Source organism: Pecten maximus, chromosome 4 (assembly GCF_902652985.1).
Source record: "Pecten maximus chromosome 4, xPecMax1.1, whole genome shotgun sequence".
NCBI classification, from domain to species: domain Eukaryota; kingdom Metazoa; phylum Mollusca; class Bivalvia; order Pectinida; family Pectinidae; genus Pecten; species Pecten maximus.
The window spans coordinates 11164899-11182791 of NC_047018.1; the positions used below are offsets into that span (position 1 = coordinate 11164899).

At 41.6% G+C, this 17893-nt stretch overlaps 1 protein-coding gene across 1 annotated transcript; it reads left to right on the top strand.

The window, feature by feature from the left end:
- The first annotated feature begins 268 nt into the window (after positions 1-268).
- Positions 269-14585, top strand: LOC117325223. Its single transcript, XM_033881313.1, has 3 exons — positions 269-1161; positions 4648-4703; positions 14053-14585. Exons 1-3 carry the CDS (start codon positions 623-625, stop codon positions 14316-14318), a joined length of 861 nt encoding a protein of 286 aa, XP_033737204.1. The 5' UTR covers positions 269-622; the 3' UTR covers positions 14319-14585.
- Positions 14586-17893: the final 3308 nt, after the last annotated feature.

Consider the following 17893-nt stretch of genomic DNA (forward strand, 5'->3'; position numbering starts at 1 on the left):
CGGTTCAATCGTGTTGGAGGAACATGAAAATAACTACCCTATAAATGCGCGCCGTGCTTCCACTTCATACAATTTGATATCTTATAATATGCAAATGGCTTAAAATGAGTGTCGACAAACAAGACGTGGGCCTTTTAACTATAATAGGGTGCGTGTTTTGAATGCACAAACTCGTTGGCAATAAGTCATGTCTTCGAAATGACGCAAAGCAATTCTGCGCAATGTGTATACTACAGACACACGACTACATTTTGTATCTAAGACAGCAGACTGTTTCCTAGGCGAGTAAAATCGCCACACAAACCCTGACAAGGAAACTTCAGTGTGAGCTCGCTATGATCAGCGCTGTACATCCCTATTGAAAAGTCATATGGTATTGTAAAAACCATCTCATCACCGATCGATGAGTGTATGGATAAGAGACAAGAGCTCGGCAGATCAGTCGAGGAAGAGGACAGCCTATTGTATATGTGTGTATTACGGTCGGCTTCACCAGTCCGCTCGCGATTCGACACGCTTCAGGTTTCAAAGCAGGGATTGTAAGTAAGTGATTGAGAGGTGGACATAGTTGGCAGAGCTCGTTATGTAGCCCTGGATAAAGTAAGTAATCTCTCACTACACCATGGACTTAGACCCCAATCTGTCAAAGGGGACCGAACTACGCTCGTCCCCGGGGGCTGGCAAGTCTCGTCGTACCTCCCGAAGTCGGAGCGAGAGTGAAGCGTCGGATTCCCCTCGGGAGAGACGGAAAGCCAAATACAGAGTTAAAGATGACGAGGAAATAGGGCCCAGTGACTCACCTGGGCCGCAAAGAGGGGCCGGATTGGAGGGTCTGTGTTTAGGCCCTGGTGCATATGACAACTTAACATTCAAAGACGATAATGGACAACTGGAATTAACCAAAATTCGAGCTAAAGACGAACGAGCAAGAATGAATTCCAAATCGAAAGTGTTACATAAAAGTCACGAGCGTTTGATAGTAAAAGGAAGTACCAGCCAGGAACACCACGAGGTGAATGGTCATTGTAACATTTACGAGAAAGCCCCTCGTTCTCATGGAAAATCCTCTACGTCTCCAAATAAAACGCCGCCAACGACGAGAACAACGACGACACCTTCTCCATCCTTGAAGCCAAAATCAAATTCCACATCATCCAATAGGTAAGGGTACATTGAGAATATTTGTCATTGGTTGTTAATTTGTTATTTTATTGGACTATCTATAATCGGTTACCGTGTTTACATCCGTCATTGATCGGAGGTACTTTTACTGCAGGTAAAACACAGGTATCATGGCTCGCTTATCGTCGCTCTTAAAACGCTTTATCTTACAACAAAATCAATAGATTGAGAAATTAAATTAGATAAAACCTAACATTAGTGGTAAATATGTACAGAGAGAGCCGTGTTTCCCAGACAGTGTAGTGCCCAGGAATCGATGTAAAGTCGATATAGCTCACACATCAGAGTCGGCATTGCTTTCTCACAGGAGAAGCTAGTGTGCTTTTCTTGGAATCATTCCTGATCAATTATAATTCTGATACATCGTCTCCTAGTCTGGAACGTCGTCTCCTAGTCTGGAACGTCGTCTCCTAGTCTGATACATCGTCTCCTAGTTTGATACACCGTCTCCTAGTTTGATACACCGTCTCCTAGTCTGATACACCGTCTCCTAGTCTGATAAATCGTCTCTTAGTCTGATACACCGTCTCCTAGTCTGATACAGCATCTCCTAGTCTGATACACCGTCTCCCTGTCTGATACATCGTCTCCTAGTCTGATACACCGTCCTCTAGTCTGATAACCGTCTCCTAGTCTGATACATCGTCCTCTAGTCTGATAACCGTCTCTAGTCTGATACACCGTCTCCTAGTCTGATACATCGTCTCCTAGTCTGATACACCGTCTCCTAGTCTGATACACCGTCTCCTAGTCTGATATATCGTCTCCTAGTCTGATACATCGTCTCCTAGTCTGATACACCGTCTCCTAGTCTGATACATCGTCTCTTAGTCTGATACATCGTCTCCTAGTCTGATACACCGTCTCCTAGTCTGATTCACCGTCTCCTAGTCTGATACACGTCTCCTAGTCTGATACACGGTCTCCTAGTCTGATACACGGTCTCCTAGTCTGATACACGGTCTCCTTGTCTGATATATCGTCTCCTAGTCTGATACACCGTCTCCTAGTCTGATATATCGTCTCCTAGTCTGATACACGGTCTCCTAGTCTGATACACGGTCTCCTAGTCTGATACACCGTCTCCTAGTCTGATACACCGTCTCCTAGTCTGATATATCGTCTCCTAGTCTGATACATCGTCTCCTAGTCTGATACACCGTCTCCTAGTCTGATACACGGTCTCCTAGTCTGATACACGGTCTCCTAGTCTGATACACCGTCTCCTAGTCTGATACACCGTCTCCTAGTCTGATATATCGTCTCCTAGTCTGATACATCGTCTCCTAGTCTGATACACCGTCTCTTAGTCTGATACATCGTCTCTTAGTCTGATACACCGTCTCCCTGTCTGATACATCGTCTCCTAGTCTGATACACCGTCTCCTAGTCTGATACACCGTCTCCTAGTCTGATATATCGTCTCCTAGTCTGATACATCGTCTCCTAGTCTGATACACCGTCTCTTAGTCTGATACATCGTCTCTTAGTCTGATACATCGTCTCCTAGTCTGATACACCGTCTCCTAGTCTGATTCACCGTCTCCTAGTCTGATACACGGTCTCCTAGTCTGATACACGGTCTCCTAGTCTGATACATCGTCTCCTAGTCTGATACACCGTCTCCTAGTCTGATACATCGTCTCCTAGTCTGATACATCGTCTCCTAGTCTGATACACCGTCCTCTAGTCTGATACATCGTCTCTTAGTCTGATACATCGTCTCCTAGTTTGATGCACCGTCTCCTAGTCTGATACACTGTCTCCTAGTCTGATACACCGTCTCCTAGTCTGATACACCGTCTCCTAGTCTGATACATCGTTTCCTAGTCTGATACACTGTCTCCTAGTCTGATACACCGTCCTCTAGTCTGATACATCGTCTCCTAGTCTGATACATGTAGCTTTGTAGATGTTTCTGCTTAATAACGATATAGCGTGCTATTAATGTATACAATTTACACGCGGATTATCGTTGTGTTTATTTCCGGATTTCCCTAACATAGCTACAAGATCTCGATGTAACACACTAGGTTTGGATGAACTTGGTTTCACGACATAAGACATTGGGTATGTATTTTGCTTGGTTTCACGACATAAAACATATGGTTTAAATTGGTTTGGTCTCACGATATAAAACATGGGTATATATTGGCTTGGTTTTCATGACATTGGGTCTTGACTTGGCTTGGTTTCACGACATAAGATATATTGTATAGATTGGTTTGATTTTACGATATAAAGCATTGGGTATAGGGTTGGCTTAGTTTCACGATATACACATCATAACTGGATTGGCTTGGTGTCTCGATATAAAACAAAAGGGCTGTATTGGCTTGGTTTCACGACACACAACATATGGTATACATATGTATATGGGCTTGGTTTCACGATATAAAGCTTTGGATATAGGTTTGCTTGGGTAAAGGTTGATTGGTTTCACGATATAAAGCTTTGGATATAGGTTTGCTTGGGTATAGGTTGATTGGTTTCACGATATAAAGCTTTGGATATAGGTTTGCTTGGGTAAAGGCTGATTGATTTCACGATATAAAGCTTTGGATATAGGTTTGCTTGGGTATAGGTTGATTGGTTTCACGATATAAGACATTTGGTATGAGACTGGTAATCGATATAGTCGTGGTCTGGCGATATAATTGGCTCAGAATATTCATGCCAGTATCATTTTTGTATGGAGGTTTTTTGGCCATGTTTCGTTCATATTTCGATCACTGTAGTTTCGTTGGCTGAGCTGGTGTTGATTCCTTTGTTGATCTCCGACATAGCGGCTATGTTTGATCGGCTGAATGGTTTCCCGATGTTGGAATATCGTCAAGCACGCCCGGAATGAAACCCGTTAGAGCATATTCACGCCGTTAAATAACCAAGCGATCTGACAGGAATGCGCTGACGATTTGATTATACCGATATGTAGTTTAAATCAAGCACAAGCTAAATTCAATAATAAATGTAAACTAGGAATACGGCTTTGGATACTCCTATACGTATGAGAGGTCTTAGTACGCGTGATTGCATTGGCGAAATTTCTCGTCGTGTTGAATCTTTAACATTGTTTTGGTCTTTCAAAATGTAATGATCTTGTTGACGCCATAGATCTCTTATACGACGGCACACATTCCCCTTTGAGCTCATATTAGACAAATCAGTCATTAGAATAGCGTGTCAATAAGTTGTGATGGTTTGGTATGCTCCTGTGTAAGGTATACGTTCGTGAAGTTATTTTGAACTGATGCCAACGTTCTCTGATATTCACATGTACCGCAAATATAATAGACGTGTAAAACACGCAGAATACGGGAAAGAGAAAACTGAATAGCCATGAAATTCAATTACATTACCTCAGGCCGCCCTGATTGTATTCATTGCGTCTGGATGCGTCATCATTCAAAACACTTCAACATCTATTTTTTATATCTTTGACACTTCCGTATTTTATATTGACAGTAAACATGCCGTAAATGGTGACGCAGAAACCAACGGAGCCCCGCCCCCTTCCCCGGGTAAGTCGTAAAACGTGAAGGGGGGATGCATTAAAATGGAGAGAGCGAGGCGATAGAAGGGTGCTTATGTAATGTTGGTTCATTAAAATGATGGGTGCTTATATAAAGTGGGAGGGGATATGTATATGCAATTGGATACGATTTGTGTTAAGGAGGGATACAGAAAATAGAAACCATCAAAGCCACAAAGGTGTATTGGAATTTAAAGGTAATAGAACAGCCTGACTAGGGTAGATATATCGGAATACACAGCTCACTTATTTATTCTCCTATGCGTCAGTTATAGGGAGGTCGTGTAAATATCTGTCACTGCTGTTATCAAGGGGTGGAGGATTGACATGGCGGGTAGGTTCAGCAGTCTAGTAATACTGAACAGTTTTTTGTCATTTTCAACTTAATCACTAACTGATCAATGTACATGTAATTTCGCAGTAAGTCGTTCAAGTTAAGCGTGCCTCCCATATGTTTATGTCATAGCAGCGGAATTCGTTTCGTACACGAATATCTTATGCCGCTTCTAGAACTGATAGCCATTCCATATACTTACATTTTCTCCTTAAAGTTAATGACAATATTTGTAGTTCGAGTCCAGAAGTCATTAACGGTATTAGATGGAATTGGTTTATGATATCTGATGTTGTATTCAGTGACATTCTGTGTACTTATCAATCCAATTGCCATCTAGGTTGTTGTTCTTGTCATCCAATTTGGTGTACGTGTCATCCAATTGGTGTACTTGTCATCCAATTTGGTATACTTGTCATCCAATTTGGTGTACTTATCATCCAATTTGGTATACTTGTCATCCTCTTTGGTGTACTTGTCATCCAATTTGGTGTACTTGTCATCCAATTTGGTATACTTGTCATCCTCTTTGGTGTACTTGTCATCCAATTTGGTGTACTTGTCATCCAATTTGGTGTACTTGTCATACTTGTCATCCAATTTGGTGTACTTGTCATCCAATTTGGTATAGTTGTCATCCTCTTTGGTGTACTTGTCATCCAATTTGGTGTACTTGTCATCCAATTTGGTGTACTCATCATCCAATTTGGTGTACTTGTCATCCAATTTGGTATACTTGTCATCCTCTTTGGTGTACTTGTCATCCAATTTGATGTACTCATCATCCAATTTGGTGGACTTGTCATTCAATTTGGTGTACTTGTCATCCAAATTGTTCTTGTCATCCAATTTTGTGTACTTGTCATCCAATTTGGTGTACTTATCATCCAATTTGGTATACTTGTCATCCAATTTGGTGTACTTGTCATCCAATTTGGTGTACTCATCATCCAATTTGGTGTACTTGTCATCCAATTTGGTGTACTTGTCATCCAATTTGGTGTACTTATCATCCAATTTGGTATACTTGTCATCCAATTTGGTGTACTTGTCATCCAATTTGGTGTACTCATCATCCAATTCGGTGTACTTATCATCCAATTTGGTATACTTGTCCCACTCTTTGGTGTACTTGTCATCCAATTCGGTGTACTCGTCATCCAATTCGGTGTACTTGTCATCCAATTTGGTGTACTCGTCATCCAATTCGGTGTACTTGTTATCCAATTCGGTGTACTTATCATCCAATTCGGTGTACTTGTCATCCAATTTTGTGTACTTGTCATCCAATTCGGTGTACTTATCATCCAATTCGGTGTACTTATCATCCAATTTGGTATACTTGTCATCCAATTTTGTGTACTTGTCATCCAATTTGGTTTGTTTGTCATCCAATTAGGTATACTTGTCATCCAATTTTGTGTACTTGTCATCCAATTTGGTGTACTTATCATCCAATTCGGTGTAGTTATCATCCAATTTGGTATACTTGTCATCCTCTTTCGTGTACATCCAATTCGGTGTAGTTATCATCCAATTTGGTGTACTTGTCATCCAAATTGTTCTTGTCATCCAATTTTGTGTACTTGTCATCCAATTTGGTGTACTTGTCATCCAATTTGGTGGACTTGTCATCCAATTTGGTGTACTTGTCATCCAATTTGGTGTACTTGTCTCCACTTATATTATCAAGTGCCAAAGTTTAGTATACGATATTTGACTCTGTTATCGACGGGAAGACGGTTGGTCAGTAATCCGTATATACCTATAGAAGTAGTTGACTTGTTTACTCACGTGGAATGGGAAATAGTATAATTATACATGTATGTACATTTCCTACCTTTGGTGTTTGATGTAGATCTTCGATTTTCTCTAAATAAATTACTGTTTGTTGCCGTCGTTGCAGTCTGGCAGATTGATCTATGAGGGAACAAGCTTGTCATTGTACAGTTGATGTTTACTACAGCTAGGTATAGGGAATGTATCTCTAGATGTACCATCAAATGGTGTTAGTTGGTGGGAGTTAGTTGTGTAAGGCATAAACAAGATCTGTGACAAGAGGTTTTACTGTGAAACTGTGATGTGAACGTCCGTGTCTGACCGTTCTGTTAATGACTGTACTCTATTGAGATGTTGTCTGACCGTTCAGTGGATGACTCTAAATGTTGTCTGACCGTTCAGTGGATGACTCTAGATGTTGTCTGACCGTTCAGTGGATGACTCTAGATGTTGTCTGACCTTTCAGTGGATGACTCTATATGTTGTCTGACCGTTCAGTGGATGACTCTGTCTAGATGTTGTCTGACCGTTCAGTGGATGACTCTAGATGCTGTCTGACCGTTCAGTGAATGACTCTAGATGTTGTCTGACCGTTCAGTGGATGACTCTAGTTGTTGTCTGACCGTTCAGTGGATGACTCTAGATGTTGTCTGACCGTTCAGTGGATGACTCTAGTTGTTGTCTGACCGTTATGTGGATGACTCTGTCTAGATGTTGTCTGACCTTTCAGTGGATGACTCTGTCTAGATGTTGTCTGACCGTTCTGTGAATGACTCTGTTGAGATGTTGTCTGACCTTTCAGTGGATGACTTTGTCTAGATGTTGTCTGATCGTTTAGTGGATGACTCTAGATGTTGTCTGACCTTTCAGTGGATGACTCTGTCTAGATGTTGTCTGACCGTTCTGTGAATGACTCTGTCTAGATATTGTCTGACCGTTATGTGAATGACTCTAGATGTTGCTGACCGTTTTGTGAATGATTCTGTTGAGATGTTGTCTAACCGTTCAGTGGATGACTCTAGATGTTGTCTGACCTTTCAGTGGATGACTCTGTCTAGATGTTGTCTGACCTTTCAGTGGATGACTCTAGATGTTGTCTGACCGTTCAGTGGATGACTCTAGATGTTGTCTGACCTTTCAGTGGATGACTCTATCTAGATGTTGTCTAACCGTTCAGTGAATGACTCTGTTGAGATGTTGTCTGACCGTTCAGTGGATGACTCTGTCTAGATGTTGTTTAACCTTCAGTGAATGATTCTGTTGAGATGTTGTCTAACCGTTCAGTGGATGACTCTAGATGTTGTCTGACCTTTCAGTGGATGACTCTGTCTAGATGGTGTCTGACCTTTCAGTGGATGACTCTGTTGAGATGTTGTCTGACCGTTCAGTGGATGACTCTGTCTAGATGTTGTTTAACCTTCAGTGAATGACTCTGTCTAGATGTTGTCTGACCGTTCAGTGGATGACTCTGTCTAGATGTTGTTTAACCTTCAGTGAATGATTCTGTTGAGATGTTGTCTGACCGTTCAGTGGATGACTCTGTCTAGATGTTGTTTAACCTTCAGTGAATGACTCTGTCTAGATGTTGTCTGACCGTTCAGTGGATGACTCTGTCTAGATGTTGTTTAACCGTTCAGTGAATGACTCTGTTGAGATGTTGTCTGACCGTTCAGTGGATGACTCTGTCTAGATGTTGTTTAACCTTCAGTGAATGATTCTGTTGAGATGTTGTCTAACCGTTCAGTGGATGACTCTAGATGTTGTCTGACCTTTCAGTGGATGACTCTGTCTAGATGGTGTCTGACCTTTCAGTGGATGACTCTGTTGAGATGTTGTCTGACCGTTCAGTGGATGACTCTGTCTAGATGTTGTCTAACCGTTCAGTGAATGACTCTGTCTAGATGTTGTCTGACCGTTCAGTGGATGACTCTATATGTTGTCTGACCTTTAAGTGGATGACTCTAGAAGTTGTTTTACTGTTCAGTGGATGACTCTAGATGTTGTCTGACCGTTCAGTGGATGACTCTGTCTAGATAATGTCTAACCGTTCAGTGGATGACTCTGTCTAGATGTTGTCTAACCGTTCAGTGAATGACTCTGTCTAGATGTTGTCTGACCGTTTAGTGGATGACTCTATATGTTGTCTGACCTTTAAGTGGATGACTCTAGAAGTTGTTTTACTGTTCAGTGGATGACTCTAGATGTTGTCTAACCGTTCAGTTGATGACTCTAGATGTTGTCTGACCGTTCAGTGGATGACTCTAGATGTTGTCTGACCGTTCAGTGGAATACTCTGTCTAGATGTTGTCTGATCGTTCTGTGGATGACTCTAGATGTTGTCTGACCTTTCAGTGGATGACTCTAGATGATGTCTGACCGTTCATTGGATGACTCTAGATGTTGTCTGACCTTTCAGTGGATGACTCTAGATGTTGTCTGACCTTCAGTGGATGACTTTGTCTAGATGTTGTCTGACCTTTCAGTGGATGACTCTGTCTAGATGTTGTCTAACCGTTATGTGGATGACTCTGTCTAGATGTTGTCTAACCGTTCAGTAGAAGACTGTCTAGATGTTGTCTAACCGTTATGTGGATGACTTTGTCTAGATGTTGTCTAACCGTTATGTGGAAGACTCTGTCTAGATGTTGTCTGACCTTTCAGTGGATGACTCTGTCTAGATGTTGTCTGACCTTTCAGTGGATGACTCTGTCTAGATGTTGTCTTATCGTTCTTTGGATGACTCTGTCTAGATGTTGTCTAACCGTTATGTGGATGACTCTGTCTAGATGTTGTCTGACCGTTATGTGGATGACTCTGTCTAGATGTTGTCTGACCTTTCAGTGGATGACTCTGTCTAGATGTTGTCTGACCGTTCTGTGAATGACTCTGTTGAGATGTTGTCTGACCGTTCAGTGGAAGACTCTGTCTAGATGTTGTCTGACCGTTCAGTGGATGACTTTGTCTAGATGTTGTCTGACCTTTCAGTGGATGACTATATATGTTGTCTGACCGTTCAATGGATGACTCTGTCTAGATGTTGTCTGACCGTTCAGTGGATGACTCTAGATGTTATCTGACCGTTCAGTGAATGACTCTAGATGTTGTCTGACCGTTCAGTGGATGACTCTAGTTGTTGTCTGACCGTTCAGTGGATGACTCTAGATGTTGTCTTACCGTTCCGTGGATGACTCTAGTTGTTGTCTGACCGTTATGTGGATGACTCTGTCTAGATGTTGTCTGACCTTTCAGTGGATGACTCTGTCTAGATGTTGTCTGACCGTTCTGTGAATGACTCTGTCTAGATGTTGTCTGATCGTTCAGTGGATGACTCTAGCTGTTGTCTGACCTTTCAGTGGATGACTCTGTCTAGATGTTGTCTGACCGTTCTGTGAATGATTCTGTTGAGATGTTGTCTAACCGTTCAGTGGATGACTCTAGATGTTGTCTGACCTTTCAGTGGATGACTCTGTCTAGATGTTGTCTGACCTTTCAGTGGATGACTCTAGATGTTGTCTGACCGTTCAGTGGATGACTCTAGATGTTGTCTGACCTTTCAGTGGATGACTCTATCTAGATGTTGTCTAACCGTTCAGTGAATGACTCTGTTGAGATGTTGTCTGACCGTTCAGTGGATGACTCTGTCTAGATGGTGTCTGACCTTTCAGTGGATGACTCTAGATGTTGTCTGACCGTTCAGTGGATGACTCTTGATGTTGTCTGACCTTTGAGTGGATGACTCTATCTAGATGTTGTCTAACCGTTCAGTGAATGACTCTGTTGAGATGTTGTCTGACCGTTCAGTGGATGACTCTGTCTAGATGTTGTTTAACCTTCAGTGAATGATTCTAGATGTTGTCTGACCTTTCAGTGGATGACTCTGTCTAGATGTTGTCTGACCGTTCTGTGAATGACTCTGTCTAGATGTTGTCTGACCGTTTAGTGGATGACTCTATATGTTGTTTAACCGTTCAGTGGATGACTGTCTTGATGTTGTCTGACCGTTTTGTGAATGATTCTGTCTAGATGTTGTCTGACCGTTCAGTGGATGACTCTAGATGTTGTCTGACCTTTAAGTGGATGACTCTAGAAGTTGTTTTACTGTTCAGTGGATGACTCTAGATGATGTCTAACCGTTCAGTTGATGACTCTAGATGTTGTCTGACCGTTCAGTGGATGACTCTAGATGTTGTCTGACCGTTCAGTGGAATACTCTGTCTAGATGTTGTCTGATCGTTCTGTGGATGACTCTAGATGTTGTCTGACCTTTCAGTGGATGACTCTGGATGTTGTCTGACCGTTCATTGGATGACTCTAGATGTTGTCTGACCTTTCAGTGGATGACTCTAGATGTTGTCTGACCTTCAGTGGATGACTTTGTCTAGATGTTGTCTGACCTTTCAGTGGATGACTCTGTCTAGATGTTGTCTAACCGTTATGTGGATGACTCTGTCTAGATGTTGTCTAACCGTTCAGTAGAAGACTGTCTAGATGTTGTCTAACCGTTATGTGGATGACTTTGTCTAGATGTTGTCTAACCGTTATGTGGAAGACTCTGTCTAGATGTTGTCTGACCTTTCACTGGATGACTCTGTCTAGATGTTGTCTGACCTTTTAGTGGATGACTCTGTCTAGATGTTGTCTTATCGTTCTTTGGATGACTCTGTCTAGATGTTGTCTAACCGTTCAGTGGATGACTCTGTCTAGATGTTGTCTGACCGTTCATTGGATGACTCTAGATGTTGTCTGACCTTTCAGTGGATGACTCTAGATGTTGTCTGACCTTCAGTGGATGACTTTGTCTAGATGTTGTCTGACCTTTCAGTGGATGACTCTGTCTAGATGTTGTCTAACCGTTATGTGGATGACTCTGTCTAGATGTTGTCTAACCGTTCAGTAGAAGACTGTCTAGATGTTGTCTAACCGTTATGTGGATGACTTTGTCTAGATGTTGTCTAACCGTTATGTGGAAGACTCTGTCTAGATGTTGTCTGACCTTTCAGTGGATGACTCTGTCTAGATGTTGTCTGACCTTTTAGTGGATGACTCTGTCTAGATGTTGTCTTATCGTTCTTTGGATGACTCTGTCTAGATGTTGTCTAACCGTTATGTGGATGACTCTGTCTAGATGTTGTCTGACCGTTATGTGGATGACTCTGTCTAGATGTTGTCTGACCTTTCAGTGGATGACTCTGTCTAGATGTTGTCTGACCGTTCTGTGAATGACTCTGTTGAGATGTTGTCTGACCGTTCAGTGGAAGACTCTGTCTAGATGTTGTCTGACCGTTCAGTGGATGACTCTAGTTGTTGTCTGACCGTTCAGTGGATGACTCTAGATGTTGTCTTACCGTTCCGTGGATGACTCTAGTTGTTGTCTGACCGTTATGTGGATGACTCTGTCTAGATGTTGTCTGACCTTTCAGTGGATGACTCTGTCTAGATGTTGTCTGACCGTTCTGTGAATGACTCTGTCTAGATGTTGTCTGATCGTTCAGTGGATGACTCTAGCTGTTGTCTGACCTTTCAGTGGATGACTCTGTCTAGATGTTGTCTGACCGTTCTGTGAATGATTCTGTTGAGATGTTGTCTAACCGTTCAGTGGATGACTCTAGATGTTGTCTGACCTTTCAGTGGATGACTCTGTCTAGATGTTGTCTGACCTTTCAGTGGATGACTCTAGATGTTGTCTGACCGTTCAGTGGATGACTCTAGATGTTGTCTGACCTTTCAGTGGATGACTCTATCTAGATGTTGTCTAACCGTTCAGTGAATGACTCTGTTGAGATGTTGTCTGACCGTTCAGTGGATGACTCTGTCTAGATGGTGTCTGACCTTTCAGTGGATGACTCTAGATGTTGTCTGACCGTTCAGTGGATGACTCTTGATGTTGTCTGACCTTTCAGTGGATGACTCTATCTAGATGTTGTCTAACCGTTCAGTGAATGACTCTGTTGAGATGTTGTCTGACCGTTCAGTGGATGACTCTGTCTAGATGTTGTTTAACCTTCAGTGAATGATTCTAGATGTTGTCTGACCTTTCAGTGGATGACTCTGTCTAGATGTCGTCTGACCGTTCAGTGGATGACTCTGTCTAGATGTTGTCTAACCGTTCTGTGGATGACTTTGTCTAGATGTAGTCTGATCGTTCTTTGGATGACTCTGTCTAGATGTTGTCTGATCGTTCTGTGGATGACTCTGTCTAGATGTTGTCTAACCGTTCAGTGGATGACTCTGTCTAGATGTTGTCTAACCGTTCAGTGGAAGACTCTGTCTAGATGTTGTCTGACCGTTCAGTGGAAGACTCTGTCTAGATGTTGTCTAACCGTTCAGTGGATGACTCTGTCTAGATTTTGTCTAACCGTTATGTGGATGACTGTCTAGATGTTGTCTAACCGTTCAGTGGATGACTCTGTCTAGATGTTGTCTAACCGTTCAGTGGATGACTGTCTAGATGTTGTCTAACCGTTCAGTGGATGACTCTGTCTAGATGTTGTCTAACCGTTCAGTGGATGACTGTCTAGATGTTGTCTAACCGTTCAGTGGATGACTCTGTCTAGATGTTGTCTAACCGTTATGTGGATGACTGTCTAAATGTTGTCTAACCGTTCAGTGGAAGACTCTGTTGAGATGTTGTCTAACCGTTCAGTGGATGACTCTGTCTAGATGTTGTCTAACCGTTATGTGGATGACTGTCTAGATGTTGTCTAACCGTTCAGTGAATGACTCTGTTGAGATGTTGTCTAACCGTTCAGTGGATGACTCTGTCTAGATGTTGTCTTATCGTTCTTTGGATGACTCCAGATGTTGTTTTACTGTTCGGTGAATGACTGTTATGCCCCGAGACAAGAGAGTGTGTTGTCGGTTTTCCAGTTGTTCTGACTTTTTTGTCAATGCTAGTGACAAGACATAATACCTTCCTAATGAACATAGTTCATGGAAACGTTTGGTGGTACGTCAATTACTCCTCGGGCAAGGAAAGGACGTGCTGTTATCGCTGAGGCCAAATTTCCCAAGACACCAACAGCATTGAAACCCTAATTATACTATTGACTTCCTTATGTTGGTAATTTAAGGTATTTCCACACTGACCTAGTTTAACTGTCATGTGTTTAGACATTTTAGTGAGTGTGGTGGAACTATTATGGCATTAACCCTGGTGACGTAAACATGATCTCTTCCTCGTATCATATATTAATCCTATATGATGGACATGTCTTTTGTTTTCTAGGAGGCGTAGTTCCCGACACGCCGAGGACCATTCAGATACCAGGTGATGGAAATATACAGAATTTCTCAGCAGACGAAATGACCATATTCTTCCGTTGTATGAAAGTTGATGAATTGATTATCCAACGCCTAAAGCGGAAAAAGATGGACGGTAAAAGGTTTGCTCGTCTGAAGGACACGGACCTGGACGAAATCGGAATAAAGAATCCTATTATATCATATTTCCGAGACAGAAGCAAGAGGCAGCGAATGGGATTTATGTTATGACCTCGCGGAGGAATATATATTTGTGCGGAATGATTTACGATACGCCTATACAACCACATGAGTGCATTACGTTGAAACGACAAAGGCTAAGTACGATTTCAAACTTCCATATCTTAACATTGAAAGCAGTTTGTTGTACATGCAATATGAACGAGTAGATGGATGAGTGTTTGTATGTGATTGTGTTGATTGTAGACAAACATATGAAAATACGTGAATGTATAAATAAATACAAATGTATAGCGATCAAGAAAAAAGGAGCTTTTTGTGTGTTAGAGTAGGGGTATTCACACATACATGTATTATATTTCATAGATAAATTATATTTGTAGGATCTTCAAAAGGCAAGCAAAATTAAAACTTTGAGACGAGTTTCATATCAAATATGAAAGGAAAAAGATACCTTTATCACAAACGCAGAAAAACATCATGTTAATAAGTTTTAATGTCAAAATGTGGGCGACAACATCAATCACGACAGCCTGATCAGCACAACCAATGAAAGGCATTTCAGGGTATATCTAAGGAGCGCGCCTCATTTTGACTGCGTATATGGTAGTACATGCATGCCCGCAGTTGGCAACGGACATTTCCTATGATTAGCGCGTTAGGGCTCCATAGGATATGTTCGTTACCAACTGCGGGTATACTACCGTATACGCAGTCAAAATGAGGTGCGATCCTTAAACTTGAATCAAACAAATCGTTTAAATACAGTTCGAAGGAAATCAAATTCAGGGTGTTTTTGCGACGTTGGTAACTACGGCATTGGTGGATGATAAGATAATATAGTTCCTGTGAATCTACGTAACGACACCAGTATTTTTAACAAAATCAAAAGAAACAGCTCAGCATTTTTGTTTAATACCTTTTACGTTTTAAATGAATTGATATATTCACAATCCACAATTTCCGTCTCGGATCAACTATGGTTGTCAAGCACAGCGTGTATTGACACAGATTTAGTAGTGACGTTCTCTTGGAACTGTACGCTTCAGCCATTTGTTGTTAGCTAACCTCGTGGAGAAGTTAAATATGCACCCATTTCCGCAATATTCAGTTGAGTTTTGACATTAGCTCTTTGTGAAGAGACCATCGGGTAACAGGAGAAAACGCTAAAATTGCGTTGATCAGTCCTTTCGAAACGGCGTCGTCTAGTTGACGTTCCGACGACGTCACAAAGACTTGAAAGAGACGACGTCATGATGTTACCGATTCCCGCACTTATTAATCCGCTGAGCCTCTTTTCACTGCGTATATGCCTAATACGCTATTTTTTTCGCAGTCAGAGTTTACTAAGCTGAAGGAGGGAGAGATGTAAATATTGACTAGTGACATGTAAAAACGGTTACATGGTCGAATGTGTGGTGAGTGCATAAAGTCTCCATACTTTATGTATCAATACAGACAGGAGCTGTTGGGTAGCTAGGCATGCATTATGTAATGTACGTGTATGATTGATTCTAGTAGTTCTGATAACATGGCATGGAGGTTATAATGGTGATGTAGGATGTTCCCAAAACATGCGTGGTGTTCACTTAAAATGTAATCGTATAAATAATCCATTGGCTTGGCTGTGGCCGGAGTCATTGATTTTGTGACTGTTCTATGACGTAACTGATGTCAGGGATTGGTCGTTAGAGAGAGTTCGCTATAGCTACGTCCCATGTGGTTACAAGATAATGAATTAAGAGAAACTTGCACGACTCTCGAGGGTTAACATTTATAAATAAAACAACAATTGAAACCTTGATAAGGCTGTTTATCAGCAGACCATAGATCATATAAAATATGTCGTCTTTGATTAGGACATTGGGGACATGCATGTTACTTATAAACCATACATCGTATGAAAAAGTTAGACAAAATGGAGCTTGACACGGCGGTATGCGTGTGAACGGTCAGCAGGCCAGTTCTCTGGTGTGTGAACGGTCAGCAGGCCAGTTCTACGGTATCTGGAAGGTCAGCAGGCCAGTTCTACGGTATCTAGAAGGTCAGCAGGCCAGTTCTCCGGTATCTGGAAGGTCAGCAGGCCAGTTCTCCGGTATCTAGAAGGTCAGCAGGCCAGCTCTACGGTATCTGGCAGGTCAGCAGGCCAGTTCTCCGGTATCTGAAAGTGGTTACGGGAACGACATGTGAACGGTCAGCAGGTCAGTTCTCTGGTGTGAACGGTCAGCAGGCCAGTTCTCTGGTGTGTGAACGGTCAGCAGGCCAGTTCTCTGGTGTGTGAACGGTCAGCAGGCCAGTTCTACGGTATCTGGAAGGTCAGCAGGCCAGTTCTCCGGTATCTAGACGTGGTAACGGGAACGAGGCATGGACGGTCAGTTCCCATATTCGTGCTTTAAAGATGGCGGCTTTAAGACGACCAGATGCAGCACATTTTTCCTTATTTCATATTGACTGAAGGTCCAGTATAGGTTATGATGACCAAAAAGAATTGGTATTATTAAATAAATTGACAATCAGGTAGTAAATAATCTGTTTTGTCTGGAGCTACGGTGGCTGGGAACGGACATAAGTCTCCTATCATTTCAGATTTTGTGATACACATGCTATTAATTCTTCACTTAAATATTACAGTTGTGTCCATACACAAAATGGAACTTACTAACAATTATGTTATATATACACTTGGGAGTTATCTCCCTTCTCATGAACGTCAAACTAAATCACACACAAGAACCACTTGTTTTCCAGGGCCTGTGTTAAATATTTCAAGGGCCGTCAAGAGCTATGCTTTAAATGTTACAGTTTAAAAACGAACAGGGCTGCAGAACAGATTCCATTTGGTCCAAATAAAAAAAATCTTCGGGTGAGTTGACAACAAACGTTAGCACTCAGAAACAAAGAAGGTATACACGAATAGAATATCGAATTACTGATGTTTAATCATACAACATGACATCGATATGAAGGAAATAATCGGGCAAAACGTTTATAGTCTAACTTACGATGTCTACAGTCTACATACAATATTTTACATAGCATCATTGCACGCGCACTCAGCCATAAAATAAGAAAGGTGTCCGACTTCATAGTACCTGCGCTTGAAAAATAAAATTAGGTCAAAGCTTATATTAAAATGGACATGTGTTAACGTAACACCAAGGGAAGTACCCGTCGTTGTTATTTAGATTGTCCTAGTATCTATCTACTGTACACTTACAACACCCATCCTAAATACTCTATAACCCCTGTCACTGACGTATTGGAGAAATCCACACCTGGTCTAAATCCTTGTGCATAACTGCACATTAACTATCGGCCAGTGTGTACAAAGAATTCGTATTTAGATTGGGCCATACATCACATAGTGCATCAGTGAGTGCTAATGACCAGAAAAAACGTGTTTATCACTTTAAAGCGACAGATTAATGGCTTTACACGAAGTACGCAATGTGCCACCCAAACCATAAAACAACCCATTCGTTATGTCGCACAGAAATATGGAATAAAACAACATGCATTTATAAAAAAAAAAAAAAAAACTTTTTAACTGGAGATCATCTTCTGGAGATCATCTTCTACTGAAAGTAAGTACAATTGTATATATTGGTATACCCACCAATAATAAT